This window comes from Oreochromis niloticus, linkage group LG11, assembly GCF_001858045.2.
Source record: "Oreochromis niloticus isolate F11D_XX linkage group LG11, O_niloticus_UMD_NMBU, whole genome shotgun sequence".
Taxonomy (NCBI): Eukaryota; Metazoa; Chordata; class Actinopteri; order Cichliformes; family Cichlidae; genus Oreochromis; species Oreochromis niloticus.
This window is the reverse complement of record NC_031976.2, coordinates 33,081,315-33,096,610: the sequence shown is the minus strand read 5'-3', so window position 1 is coordinate 33,096,610 and position 15,296 is coordinate 33,081,315. Positions and strand designations below refer to the sequence as shown.

The 15,296-nt window shown below is 39.4% G+C and overlaps 1 protein-coding gene across 5 annotated transcripts in view; it reads right to left on the bottom strand.

Moving 5' to 3' along the window:
- thsd7ab (thrombospondin, type I, domain containing 7Ab) overlaps positions 1-15,296 on the bottom strand; it is a 189,115-nt gene that overhangs the window by 48,038 nt on the left and 125,781 nt on the right. For all 5 annotated transcript variants that reach the window (XR_003222220.1, XR_003222219.1, XM_005455116.2 and 2 more), the window contains 3 exons: positions 12,647-12,750; positions 8,949-9,143; positions 7,474-7,740 (listed from right to left, as the gene is read on the bottom strand). Coding sequence is in view for 3 of the 5 variants with exons in the window: in XM_005455116.2 (XP_005455173.1) it covers positions 7,474-7,740; positions 8,949-9,143; positions 12,647-12,750 (566 nt within the window). In the remaining 2 variants the exon portion in view is untranslated. The remainder of the gene's footprint in view (positions 1-7,473; positions 7,741-8,948; positions 9,144-12,646; positions 12,751-15,296) is intronic.

The following is a 15,296-nucleotide window of genomic DNA, read 5'->3' as shown; positions in this document are numbered from 1 at the left end:
CAGTTTTGTCCTCTTCAATGCATCGTTATAAATATATGATATTGATTATAGTATAACAATATCTATAATTATTGAAAGTATTGAAAGCTCTCGAATGGTCTGGTGGGTCTCACTAGTAGCACCAGGAGAACAATCTGGAATAAAATTAAGTTGAATTAATATGATTTTTTTTGCCACAAAGTGATGTGTTGATTGATAAATATTGTAGGATTTATGAGGTTATATTTCCAGTGGTGCATGCTAGAAAAATATTATTAAATAATTAGCTGCAAAACTACAAATTTTAAGTGCTAAAAATGGACCTGAAACAAAGCTTGTGTGGACGGGAGAAATCTGGGTATGGCATTATTTGGTTTTTTCATGCGATGCAAATGCTGGCATGAATACAGACTTAGTATTGCTTAAAACAGCTAAGGAACATCCAGACCAGTGCCGCCACAGGCAGTAGCCAAATGGATTGTTAGACTTTAATCATGGGGTTTTAAACTTGGCTCAACTGGAGAGGACAGTTGAAGGGTGATTGTGCCACCCAGTCTGCTGGACCAGAACAGAGCAGTACGTTTTCTTAAAGCTAATAAGATTAGAAAATAAAAGTCTTTTTAATCCAGTCAGAGCTAGAGTTCTGGCAGCACTTTGGCAACAACTACGGTAAATACACAGTGATCTCGTCCATACACATACACACAGTCGTGTCTCCATGGAGCTGCATTTGTTTAATAAAGCCCATCTCTAACCTTAACCATAACTATCACTTGCATAATCCGCACTTAGCCTTACCCAAACACTAACGCACATCTTTCCTAAAAATTAAACGATTTATGTAACAGCAACTTGCTTTTAGTCTCCATATGTGACTGTGCAAACAGATTTAGGTCCCCACAACATGAGTAATACCTGTACACCACACACACACACCCACACACACACACACACACACACACCCACACACACACACACACACCCTGACCTCCTTTCCCTTTGGTGCCTCTGAGCCCAGATCAGCATCTCTACATCCACACCTTGCTGAGTAAAGCCTGGCCTCTAAAACAGCTCCATTACCTTCAACCTCCACTTCAGTCTAGTCAGGTCATTCTAAAATCACTCACACTATCACTTGAGGTTCACCCTGTATAAAAGCCACACCACCTGTGCCTGCAGTTCACTTGTAATTCAACTGATATAAACTTGTTAGGTGTCTTGTCTCCTCTGCGAAGCCTTTGGGCTGAGGCCAGGAAGGAGATCACTCCTGCTGCCTTTGCAAGTCAACTTAGGTACAGCCAGACACATGCTCTCACTGCAGTCTCCAAAGCAGTCAGTGCTGTAGAAAGCTTCCTTAGCTGGTAAAAACCAAATGATACCGTCTTACTAATCATATGCTTAAATCTCCTTATAATAATTTGTATATGCACCAAACTATCTAAAAAATTAGTCAAGCTTTGTGGGAAGATAAAAATTATTTTGTAGCCTGCAAGAATGTAACAATTAAATTAAAATGACATTAAACTGTACTTTGCCAGTTCAAGAGATTATTTTGCTGAGAGCATGTCTCGTTATTTTGTAAGGTCTCAAATTTCACAATGCCTTCTGAGATTAGTGTCTTCATCTGCTCCTGAGTCTAGTGGCATTTTGCATATATAACCAGCTGACTGTTTTTTACTTATCTGAATAGGTAGGTGGATGTTGGCAAATTACAGATGCACAGAATGGAACTGACAACACCGTCCCACCCCCAATCCAAGAACTTCCCTCTATACACAGCTACTATCACCACTGTGCAATACTTAATTTACATGGAATAACCCACACTGTAAATATATAACACTATTTATTTATTTTTTCCGATTTGTCTATTTGTACATTTTATATTTTTGAATACTGTTCATATGTATATAGTGCTGCAGAACTGTGCACCTCACCCCCCTTTCTCTTCCCACATGTCTGCACTGATTAGGAGATGCTCTGTATCTCATTGTACATGTATATAGTGACAATAAAGGTGTTCTATTCTATTCTATTCTATTCTATTCTATTCTATTGTATTCTTAAAGCTTCAGAGTCCCACTAAAGTTTGTATTTTCTTCACATTGGTCTGGTCTCAAATGACAAATGCTAAATTAAAAAATATATGTAGAGGCTGAATTAGAAGACAACCATATATGTCTAGATTTACTGAAAGGGCCAATTAGAGCGTTGACAATTATAAAAAGGTGCAGATGTGAGTGGAAAGTGGTTTAACAGCAACACACCTGTTCTTTTAAACAGGTGCAGTCTTTGTTTCGATAATTGCCAACACAATCAACCAAGAACAGCACAAATGAGCAGAAGTGACGTGGGTGGGAATACTTCACACATGCACAGTGTGTTACATTTAACCTAAAAAAGATAATATCGTATAAGCATAGCTTTTATATGTTAATAAAGTTAACGCAGCTGTGCCATGTGGGCAAATATGCACATTGATCTTACTTTTCCTGCATGTTGTGTGATGCTGAAAGCATTTACTACAGTCAAAGGGAAGAATCTTACAAACAGCCAGCTGTGACAACAAAAAGGACAGTCAATAAATTTAAAGCTTCTGCAAAATCCTGAATAAGTGACAGGTGACACATACATCCATAGTTGTCATGCATTTTATAAACCCCACCTCCATTGTTCTAGGTTAAAATCCACCCCTGTTGTGTTATGATTTGGGATGGGAATGCTTTAGCACCCAGCTCACAGCTGTGAACTGTCCCTCTGCGGTCATTAGAAGCTCATTCTAATAACAGCTATCACATTCGTGGTAAGTGTGGACGAGGTAGGATATAGTTTTTTTTCCTCATTGTGTAAGTAAAAGATTCATTAAAACATTTAAACATTCTCTTCTCCAAATTCTGCAGTGTGAAAGGAAAACTGTGGCACATACATATGCAACGAGGGCAGCCACAAGAGTAACTGAGTCCACATGTTTCCTTTGCTAAATTTTTACTGTGCCTTTTTAATGAGTCACAGCAGTAGTTTTTGCACCAGTGCACACCCTCCCAGGGTGTGTTAACAACTGCAAAGTTAATGAAACTTTTCTGTAAATTTAGCAATTTTGTAGTTGTTTTGACAAATACTATAATAATCAATTACAATGAAAACAACAAAAAGAGGAAACTGTTCTATTGTAAATATAGCACAGATAGGAAGACACATAAAGTTAAATGCTGCTGGGCTAAAGTGAACACAACGAATAATAACGAGACTTTATCAAAAGCTGATTTTCTGTTTGCAACACTTATTTTGTCCATCTGGTCTGGAATAAAGTCCAGGTTATTCATCAGCTAGGCATTTGAAACCAAATTTCATCTGCCTGATGGCTGTCCTGCAAGACTTTACATGCACATTTTGGCTCTAGGGACCACCCAACATTACTGCCTGTTATGCCCCTCTGCTCCACAATCCTCCTCAAGGTAATAGAGATAGCCTAATCCCTACATGCTCTGAAAAACAACTGTATACGCTTTAGTTTCAGGTTGGGGCACAGAGGGGAACAACAGCAGTGGCCATTAGGCCAGAAGGACTCGCTGATGTTCTTTACTAAAATGATCAAACAATGACCTTTGTCCTCAAACCTTCAGGAGAAGGTTTTGCCTTTATGACTTCGTCCAATGATTGCATCCCCTCCCCCTTTACCACATAGTGCTACAGTGCTGAGCCATCCTGTAATATGATGAGGCCAAGGCCCCATGAGCCATCCCGTAATGTTATGAGGTTAAGGCTCCCTGAGCCACCCTGTAATATTAAGTCACAGTGAAGGTCAAAGCATCATGAGTTGTTGATAGCAGCAGAGATAAGAAATATGAGTAACGCTGAGCACATCAGAAATGAGAGATTTTCCCCTTTTGCATCATCATCTTTGGCATAGTTTAATGTTACTTACCCACACAGCTTAATGTGTATGGTTTGAGAAGGCTGTTGCGTTTTTGTTTTGTTTAAGTTACACCAAACAGATGATCTGCTGTTAATAAAATGAGAAATTCATACACACAAACACTGTTTGCAATAATTTTCCATCAAAGTGAAAAGTTTAAAGATATGAGTGGTAGCTGAAATTCTAAAACAGGAATGGTCAATTTCTTGACAGGACATAAGAGTGGACAGGAAAGATGAGGAAAGGACATGCAGGAAATGGCCTGGGGTAGACTCGCCAAAACCAGTAAGTTATGTCGGTGCCTGAGAAAGCCATTTTGGGGCCTTGTCACACAGGCCTAAAGATCAGTCAGCGAGCCCCTTACAAATCACAGGTCTGCATTCCCCAACTGGTTGGTGAGTGGCTGCTAGATGTTGCCGGCAGTTGCTTGCAAAGAAGCGTACGGAGCTGCACCAGAATGCTCCATGCAATTACTCTTTCCTAGCAGATTGCTGTGGTCGCGTGTAGTTTGCCTGGAAGATGTCAACTTGTCTGCCAATATTCACCAACTGCTTGGTGAGCTGCAGTGAAAAGTGTGTCTTTTCTTTGTTGGTTGAGGTGGTAAGGCACAAGAGTCACCTGAAATATCACAATCTCATAGCAACCAAAGCGATCAGGTTTTTGGTGCAGCATCCTCTTTGTGATATATTTCACCTAGCAACATTAAGCAAACACTTGTCAACATTTTACCCTAGCAACCTGTGGTTTCCAGGTGGTGCCAACTGGTCTCTAAGTCTGCATGACTGAAGCCTTAATATAGTGTTCACTCTCACTGACTTTTGCTGTTATTTATGGCTGTGTTATTCCTTTTCTCCCTCTTTCATCACGTGTGTGCTTCAAGTGTGAGAATTGGTCATTTAAATGACTTGACGCTGCATTTATTCAGGTCATCAACAATATACCTGCCAGGTATGGCGAAGATCAGATGAACGGTTGTTGAAAAAAATGCAAGAAAACACAAATGCCTACAGCGATTGAAAAGATGAAAAGTTTCCAACAGTGAGTGGTTTAACTTTTGACCTCCTCAAATAAAAGAAGAATCTCCGACCTCCAAAGAGAGGATCAAAGGAGTCAGCCGAAGGGAAACACTGATGCAATGAAACAAGCCAAAGGATGAGAACTGCTCATCCAAGATTCCTAACAATTCACCTGCCAATTGTGTCCTCTGTTTATTAGAGAACTCCATTTGTGGTTGACTGGATTATTGCTGAACACTACGAGAATCATGAATCTTTCATTTGGATGTTTCTTTTGCTGCTGATTGTTCAATCCCTGCTGTCAAGGTTGACTTTTTAATTGGCTAAAAAAATAAACCTACATAATAAGATATAATATATATATAATCCTTACAGGGTTGCTTGCTGTGTCTGTGTCAAAACCTCAGAATAACAGCTTATTGAAAACAAGTGGTGCTAAAGCAGAGTGAGTGTTATCTTCTCTTATGCAAAATTATTTTCACAGAGGAATAAGACAATCTGAAAAGTGTGCAGAACCACAAAGCTTGAAATAACGTCCACATTTAATGATAACCCCCTTTTTTCGGGTGATGTCTGTGTAATAAAGAGATAAAAGGAGCACAGTTTGCCTGATCGACATCATAGCCGGGGGCATCGTGTCAGCTGCGGAGTCGTGGAAGGACCACGTCTCCTCCTCCATCAAGATTAAAAGTGATGATGGTAAAGATGGAGAGAATGGCTCAGAAATTGGGAGAGGGAGTTGCAAGGAGAACAGTGGAAGATGGCTGAATGAGGGGAATAAAAGAGATTTAATGATCTCTTTGAGCTTCACATGCACTAATGCCAAGCTTCATGAATGTGTTTTTGTTTTTCTGTGCACCTCAAGGAATATTCCTTTTTTCTTAGCTCAACGACGCTTAAAGATGAATGCATGGGTGCACACGTATGCACTCACAAACATTCACATAGGTGTAAAAATACACAGAATCTGACAAAAGCACACAAACACACAGAACCCCAGCCTTACGATGCGCTCTTGTCACACCCACACTCAGATTAACTGACGCATATCTGAATCTGTGACTCACACAAGGAGACTAAAACCATGTTTATATATGCACAACACTGATGTATTCATTTGAACATCTCCCGCATTCGATTCCACAGCAATTTCACAACGAGTTTCTGAGCTGGGATTCTTTGCTTGAAGTATTTTGGATCTAAGATAAGACCTTACAATGAGGGGACAACTGATTCTGACACGAGTGTGCCAGAAAAAGGCCTCCTTCTGTGAAATTCAGTATTCGGAATGAGTCTTTAGCAGCCATGGGAGGGGCTTTCATATGTGCACAAACAAAATCTTTTGCTTCAGATGAATATTTAACAGAACAAAGTTATTCCTGCATCTGCTACATTCCAGTGCACTACAGTAAACTTCTCACCTGAAACCAAGAAGTAAAGTACAAGAAAAGGGAAAAAAATCTGATTTTCTACACATTGTGCTCCAACTCAAGACTGAAATGCAGATTTCTGAGAGCTGCTACCAAATTTTAAATGGTAATAAACTGAACTTAAACTGGTCAAGTTGTTTAATTCTACAGCAGCACCACTTTTGACAAACAGCATCTCTGCATGGCTGGATAACCCACAGAAAACAGTTTCTTTGTTATAAATGAGTTTCAATAAAACTAGCCAGAGGAAATCTTCAGGAATTATGAGACATGGCCTGTGTGCACACATCTGAAATTAACCATAGATGGGGGAGTTGATAGCGTGGCTCCGTCTGGCACAGCAGCACCCACAGCTTGTCACCATCACTGTTAGAGATACATTGAGCCAAAATCCCAATTTATGAGTTCTACCCTGGTTTTAAAGCAAATTAAATAACTAAAGCCATGTAAAACACAACCATTTAATGCTGCACTTCCACCCACTATAATGCACACTCTGTGGAATAAACAGAAAGGTCTTCAGTGCAGCCACACATCGCTGCTACAGGTATAGTATACAAATGTTCAGACTTTTTAAAAATACCCATTTAAATGAGATTTAGGACCACACTCACAAAATAAACACCTGAAAATGAACAGCGTGATAAAATGACAGTATATGGTTGAGTTTATGAACATTGCCCAAAGGTGCTACAACCATAAAAAAGCAGTTTATCTAATCAGCCTACTGCTACTGCTAACCACTTTTAAATATATAAAGACGTCCTAAAAAATGTCAGTTCAACTATAGAGACAGTTTTATCCTCAGTAGTTCAGCTGATATTCATATACTCAAAATATGTGATCCAAGTGAAATTAGGCACTCATCCAAACAGCTAACATGCAAACATATATTTTGAAAGGGTTGTAGCTTATGTCTAAAAACATACTGAAATACATGTAAAATGAACATCCCCCAATTCTTAGGTCTGCCTGGTGAGTGTGTAGTACACTGTCCAGCAGCTAATGAGGAGATATGCCAACATACTACTATCTATCTGTACCGCACATTTTCCGAGGCTTTCCTTTACAAAAGGAACAAGCTCTGGGACTACACTCCTACACTGACAAACGCACATGCAAGCGTACCCACCATGACTGTTGCAGCGTGACGTCTCCACCAGCCTGTTGTCCTGATCGTAGCACACCATGGCCTGGTAGCGGTAGCCCTGTCCACATTCCTTGATGTCTCCTTGCACCTTCATTCCTAGGATGCTCTCCACTCTGCCTCCCTCAGGCAGGATGCAGTCTGACCAGTTCCCCACTGGCTGTGCGTTGTACTTATCACAGGGGCAGTACTGCGTCTCACTCAGAGGGTACATTTGTGTGTTCTTGCACTTGTCTTTCTTCTTGCTTCTCCCTGCGGAGTGGAGCAGGATAGAGACTAAGAGAATCCAGAGACCTACGTGTCTGCTGGCATTGACGGATTTCAGCGTGATACTGAGGCTGCTTTCAAGGTCTTGTTTACCCGCTAAAAAAAAAAGACTAGACAACACAGGAGCTGCTGTGCCCCTATGCATGTGGGATACATGATGATAGATTAGGCTTGCCAAATAGTTTCCAGCAGAGTGGGCTCTTACTGAAACAGCTTGATATTTTTTATCCTCACACATGCCAAGCATCGTTAATCACAGATCACTGTGCAAAGAAATACTCTTTTCCTTACAGCAGCTCTCATTAGTAGCTGTTTCCAATGTAAATAAGGAGATAATGTGTGGATGACTTTCCCTCTGATGATACGAGGCTTTACCTGCAGTTTTTTGGCATCAAATTTTCAAGCTGTGGATTTTCAAATTTGTCTTGTGACAGGCGCACGGCTTTGTGTTGTTGATACTGTCCACAAACATCACAGTGACCAACAGGCAGAAGAAATTAATGCTTCTTCCACCCAGGGATCCAAATATTACACCAACCACAATTATTTTAGATTTGGTTAAAAGAAATGACTAAGACTAAAAAGAAATGAACTGGGAGGTACTGGGCAGTCATAGTATTAATAAAAATGCTTTTGAACCACAGGATAGTGGATAAACCACAAAATCCACAGTTTCTCCTTCCTGATTTAAAACTAAAAACAATTAAAGCATGTCTCTAAAAGAGTAATTACCTGACTTATCACTTAGTAATTATCCATCTGCTCTCTTACACATAGGTGAATGGGTCAAAAGGTACTTAAAATTCACATCACTGAATAACAAAAGCTTCTCAAATCCACTTTCTCACAGTTTTGAGTTGACTTTGTAACCTCTGTGTGCACTTGTGGAGGTACCTTAATTCTTTACACTGTTACACATGACTGCGATGCACGACGTACCCCCTGGTGACACCGACACTGATCACAAAGGCAGATGTCTTCTCCTAGACTTGTTGCTTTAATTCCACCAGAACATTTAGATGTCAAAAACTAAAGCCTAGATTTTTTACCTTGTGTTTCATTTTAAAACTCCTCTGTTGAAGCACTGCTCAAATCTTCTTGCACTCCTCAAATGTTAAACTCCAATGCAAATAAGTCTGCCTGAAAACGGTTCACAGCAGTGCATTGTTTGTGCTATGCCGCTCTGTCCTCACCTATCAATGACCTCTTTCTGGTGCGGACCCCCACACAGTCAGCTGTGCAAGACGAGAACTTGGACCAGTTGGTCAGCTGGCAGTCATCCTGGCAGGGGAGCTGACAGCGCTGAGTGATGGCAGGCATGGCCTTGGCAAATTTCAGACACTCACTGATATCGGCCTGTGTCCCGTCCAGCTGGCGGCAGGACACGGCTGGAAGAATGAGAGGAAGTCGGGTCACAAGACCCCATTAGAACATTAAACATTGTGATTTAATGACTGATTGTTTCAACAGATTGATTGGAAGTCGTAACATGAATGGAAAGTTAAGGACATTGTTGAAAGGTAATAAAACGTTGAATGTGTGTAGGAACACTAGTGTAAAATAAACAAAACATTCAAGTTGAGACGACTAAATACCATTTTTCATGACTGTCACTGTTACAGTTTACTTTACTTTTTTGATACATTTTCCATTTTTGTACTTCTACTCCAGTAAAGTTAAGAGGACTGTTTGGAGGACTTCCTCTGAATCTTACTTCACCACAGCATATTTAGATTTTGTAGACAAAACAAAATGTCCTAAAAAGTAGTAAAATATAAAGCAATGAGAGTATTTAGCTCTACATCTTTGATTTGGTACAGATTTTACGGCTTTCCTGACATATTCCTCCCATTTATCGAGGCTTGGGACCGACACTTCGAGTACACTAGCTTGTGACCTCCTGAGGCTGAGTTTGTATCTCCTCCCAGTCTCAAACCTGCTCAGTATTTAGGTCAGAAAGCTTGACTCTAATAGTTCAATAATTTAACAACCAGTGTTCCAGTTATTTGTGCATTATCCAAACAATATATAAATTTAAGGTGAGTTGACTTGAGTTGCAGAAGGGCTTATAGGCACATTTGGTTTCCTATGGAAAGAAATATCTGCTGTCTGTAGTTTGATGTTATATATCTACTGTATGGATAAATTGATAGATTTAAACTAAAAAACTCAAATATTTCTTTAAAAAAACTAGACAGCAAAAGTGATATTTTTACCTTATGATATTGCTGCGTTTCAAAAAGGCAATATAGTATATTATATATTTAGAACTTGCAGAAATCATTTAATAGAGGTAAAGCTTGACTAATAAAGGATTTTTGTCGGCCAAGAACAATTTAAGGGAGTGAAAACTTCAGATATCAGTAACTATGCTAATAGGATTTGTATAGATTTATAAATACATATATTTCTTTGTATTTATAAACTCTCTATATATATGTAAAAGGAAAACTATTGGGTTCATTAAATCACCTGAATAACCTTCCAGTTATGTAAGTCACAAGAGCATGTTAGTAACACTGGCACTGCTTGGTTTCTATTTATGGCCACAACCAGAAAACAAAATGAAACTTAACATTACTCTAAGGCTACAATTCATAAAGAAGATGTCACATTGAAGATTCGCTTAACCAACAAATGGTGTTACTTATAAACAAAGATAAATAAACCATTTGGGTCTTGGCCCGGTACACAATAGGCTATAGGAGCCAGGACTTTCCCCTCTAAACTAATTTAATAGTAAATGAAATAAGCTAAATAAACACACACACACACACACACACACACACACACACACAAAGAAGAAAGGAACTGAGGGCACTGGAGAGCTGTTCACTCCTCAGTCCCAATCCTTTGCTCAGTCCCCTTAATAAGGGCCAGGAAGACCAATAATTACCTTCTGTTCAGCTATGATGCTACTCTGCTACATGTGCTGTCAGAGCTACTATAGAGCTACACCCAGTGCATTATAATTTTTTTTTCATCATGTCAATATAAAATCTGTAAAAATAATCACCTAATTAAATCAGATATTATTGCTAGTGCGCTAACATTGTCAATTGGCTAGATCGATAGATCTATCGATCTATCGATCTTTATTAATCCCACGGGTAGGTTCCTCCGGGAAATTTAGTTTCCAGTAGCAGAATACAGACAAAAATTTTCTTAGTAATAAAAAATAAGGGAAAAAAAAGAATATGAATACAAGCATAAATATAACATATAGCAGCCAAAATGTCTATTGCTATAGATAAAGCTCTTTCAGAACTACACAACACATCTTACAACCTCTGACAGGCCAAGTAGTTCTTGTGACAAGTGAAATGACTTTGATATGTAAAATCACTGAAGTGCCCCTTTAATTAGGAGTTCTTAACCCACTCGTGAGCACGATGACTTGAAATATAGATTTAAAGGGAGTGGATGAAAAATAGATCAGAACTTTATGATTCAGATTAGCTCTCAAGGGGGGTTTAATAACAATTAAGAAAAGAGCAGACACAAAAGCATCTCTCCCTCAATTGGTTTAAAGCCCAGAAGTCAATTTGTCTTTGACTGCATCATCCTTTCCTTTGTTCTTTCAATAAAGGGTAGTACTTGTGTTGCTGCAATATTTCATTTTCTTGTGAGGCAGACATTCTGCAGGGCTGTACCTTCATAGAGAAATCAATCTCTAAGCACATTTTGCTGAACCCCCGTGGGCACCGCTATTGGTTTGGAAAGCCTCCGTCGGCTGGTGTGTTAGGTCAGGTCTTATAGTGTTGTGTGTGCGTGTGTATGTGTGTGACAGAGTGGCTGTGTTCAAGAAAGAGAAGGAGAACAGCACAAGCCCTCCGTTCTGTGTGTTTAATAATGCCACTATAGGGTTTTTCCACCCTCTAAGGAAAGCCTCTTTCCAGGTAAACAACACAATCCGCTGTCAGGAAACACGGACCAGAAAGGACAGCGTGTCTCATTTGGTCTGAGTCGATGACAAAATGATTTCTGCCATTTGAAAGTGACAGAAGTGTGAAAACCAGTGCAGGAGAGTCTGAACTTCAAGTGTCACATGGCATCAAGTCACAGAGAAGCTGCACAGAATCTGGAAAAATAAGGTCTATAATGGACCTTAAAGCATTTTCATAAACCGATTCTTCTGTCCATTAATGCAAGCTAGCAAAGCCGAGACAGAAAAATAAGCGCTAATAATGGCTTTCCATAGGAGCTGGAACATAATGAAATTGATCATTCTGCGTGACCCCCCTGAAATTGGATTTTTATGAAAGCCTCCTAGGACTCTATAGTGTACCCATTCACTATAAAATGGCGAGAGGAAATATGTTTTTAAAGAGAGAGAGCCACAACTCCTTTAAAGTACTTGTCACTTGTGCGTGAAGTCGATATGAACAGGGGTCCGGGCTGTTGTGTGCTATAGGCACGGTGCAGCATCTTCTTCTAAATTTGAGCAAGAGATATTCGATTAAAATTGCATGACAAGAGCCCGAGGTGGAAAAAAAGCCAGCAGTGAAACAAGCCAAGCTGTCAAACAAGTCTCAAGAGGAGGATGATAAGGTGTGAGCACATTTCCTTCCCAAACTCCAGAGGATTACAAATAAATAAAAAAATAAAATAAAAACAACTGGAGGAAAAAAGTAAAAAGAAGAAAAATATCTTTTACTGCTGATGTTTATAGGAGTGTCATCTTCAGTTTGGGCCACGTTGTGTGAGTGGGAGGATTTGATGTGTACTCTAACTAAATTGGCCTATTCTCCAAACCTTGGCACATCCATCTGCTGCTTCATGGCTGGGCTCCAGATGCTCCGCAATGAGCAAAAATTAAATTTAGGGTGATTAGGAATGGCTCAGGGACGATGCAGAGGGAAACAGGGGACGGAGAGATTTGTTTCTATACCTCGTGTTTGAAGCCCTGGTCCACAGGTCTCTTGTGCACCCGGAGTGTCCTGTCTAAGAAACCAGGGGACCAGCTGGCACTTCCTCCATTTGTGGGTTTTCCACCTAGAATAAATAAAATAAGTACAGACATATTAATGCTACAATAACATTCATTAACACAGCAACATCTTACAAAGCACCAGGTCAGAGTTGGAATATAATAAACTCATCTTTACAGCGCAGTAATGCTGTGTTCTGCCCACACAGTATCAGCCCAGTTATGGCCACATCTGGATGAGGTGTTGCATTGGAAATAAAAAGCATGTCACACTTGACAGCTGACCGTTTTGTCTTGCATGACATGTCATCATGAATGAAAACCAACTCTACATCTGGAAAACCTCATGACTTTCCAACAGAAAGACAAGCATGCTAGAAGATTTTTAAGTCTTCCACAGACGTTCTATCGTTTCTTTGAGGTTGACCAAAAGGAGCAATAAGTGCTGCACCAGCTGTCTCGTTGTACAGGCGTAAACATGATGAAATACAACTGAAGTGATGCAGTGTAGCTAGGCAGAACTGTGAAAAGCAAAACAGCCTTTATGATACACACTGCTTTGGTTGCTATGGTTGGTTTACATTATTTTCCTGGAAGTCGTTAATTATCACCTACTTCTTAATGATTAGGACACTGTGAAAGCAAACAGGACTGATCTGGAAACATCACGTGTCGTGTGTCTCGGCACTGAAAAGAACAAATTGCACATCTAGGAAATTTTGGAAAAATGCATTGTGTTGTGAAAATAAGAGAAAAGATCTGCCTGACCAGACAGGTAACAGTGATTTGTGCTGATAAAACGATTATACTAATGAAAGGGCACGATTATGACTCACACAGCCACAGCAGCTGTTTTACAGGTACAAATCTAATCAAGTCTGAGCACAATGAGGCTGAGTTATTTGAAAAACAAAATATATGCCAATTCCAGCTTTTCAGACATAAGGCACACATCATTAAATGTTATCTGGTCACTATTTCAAATAAGGAAAATATATATAAACTATTTTTATTTATTTACTTTTAAAATCTGAACATTTAAATGTATTGAAAATAATCCGTTTTGGTCGAAAATAACCATTACATCCGAATGTGGGCCTTGAGGCATCATTTTGGCACTTATCAATATAAGTGCCAAAATGATGCACTATATAAATGAATCTGAACTGAAAGCCTTACACACAGTGTGCCTGCACAAATAAAAGTGAAATTCATAGACGGATGCAGAATAACCAACTTAGAATAACATAGGATGGCTGGATAGCAATTGGCAGTAAAATAAACGTTGGTGTACCGACTGTGCTGTATGAAAAAAGAAAGTCTAAATAAAGAGTAAAGTATAAAGGGGTCTGTGCTATTGTTTGAATTTGTATTCTTCACACAGTATCAGGGAAGGGTCTCATTAAACAACCATGCACATACATCCAGAGTCTTGCAACAGGTATGTCTGCTGCCACCACCTAACCATGATGTCACCATCACAGAGTTAATCTGGAATTACACGAAGAGACAGAAGACAAAGACAGTCTAAACCCACAGAAGACCTGTGGTGCTGCTTCAAAGGAAAAAGGATAGATGCTGATCTTTTGGGGTCTTTTTTGTCTTTATATGATGTTTATTCATCAATAACAGCTACTTGCAGCAGCACTTTTGAACTACTTTTAATCCTGCCTTTGTTTTTTGTCTTTTTTGTGTAATGCATTCTCGTGCTGACCGTGAAATCATGCTTTTATCATCACCGTAATATAAACATGCAAAACAAAAAAGCACATTGCTATTAAATATGGACAAGCTTAAAATATGTTATTGTATTTTGTATAACAACCTCCTTTGCATTTTTCAGTGTTTGGGCTCTGTACAGGCCCTGTTATAGTCGACTATGTTATCACAAGTGTCAGCTTTTCTGCATATTGTGCAGGCCAATACACAGGAGTGCCCAAACCTACTTCATTTGTAAGACTTTAAAAGTATGGTAGTGATCAAACATTTATTTTGCAAAATTAGACATTTTTTGGCAGCAATGATGGAGGACATTCTTCTAAAAAGTCCACCCCTTTTGTCCTCAGACACAGCAATCCAAAAATTACTGTCCGTTTCAATTTTACTTAGTACACGCAACAAATTATAAAAACCCTCTCCTCCGCTGATATTGTGTGTCTTTTGGGCTAATGGTTCCTGAACATAAGTTTGCATACAGGGATCTTTGTCTTTTGTTAAAATTGCACTTGACATGACATTTTCAATCTGTGACAGCTGAGATAGGCTCCTCCCCCCCGTGACCTTGACGTGGATAACCAGAAGAAAACAAATGGATGAGGTTCTATAATGAAACTCTTTTTGCTTTCACAATTTTTCTTTATATCATACGTGAACCTAACATTTTACACTATATACAGGTGATAAATTGCTTCTAATCTCCTCAGTATCACAAAGTAATCTGTTCTGGAGAATGACTGACAAGCTGCTTGAATGAAATACCAATTTTAACTCATGACCCCAGAGATGTCAATGTGCAATGTCCCAGTATCTTTTAAGTAAATCTCTGATCTCGATAATTGTGCTCTGAAGCATTCGACGCTTCCCTTTGCACACACTTGCCTTTACTCACTGC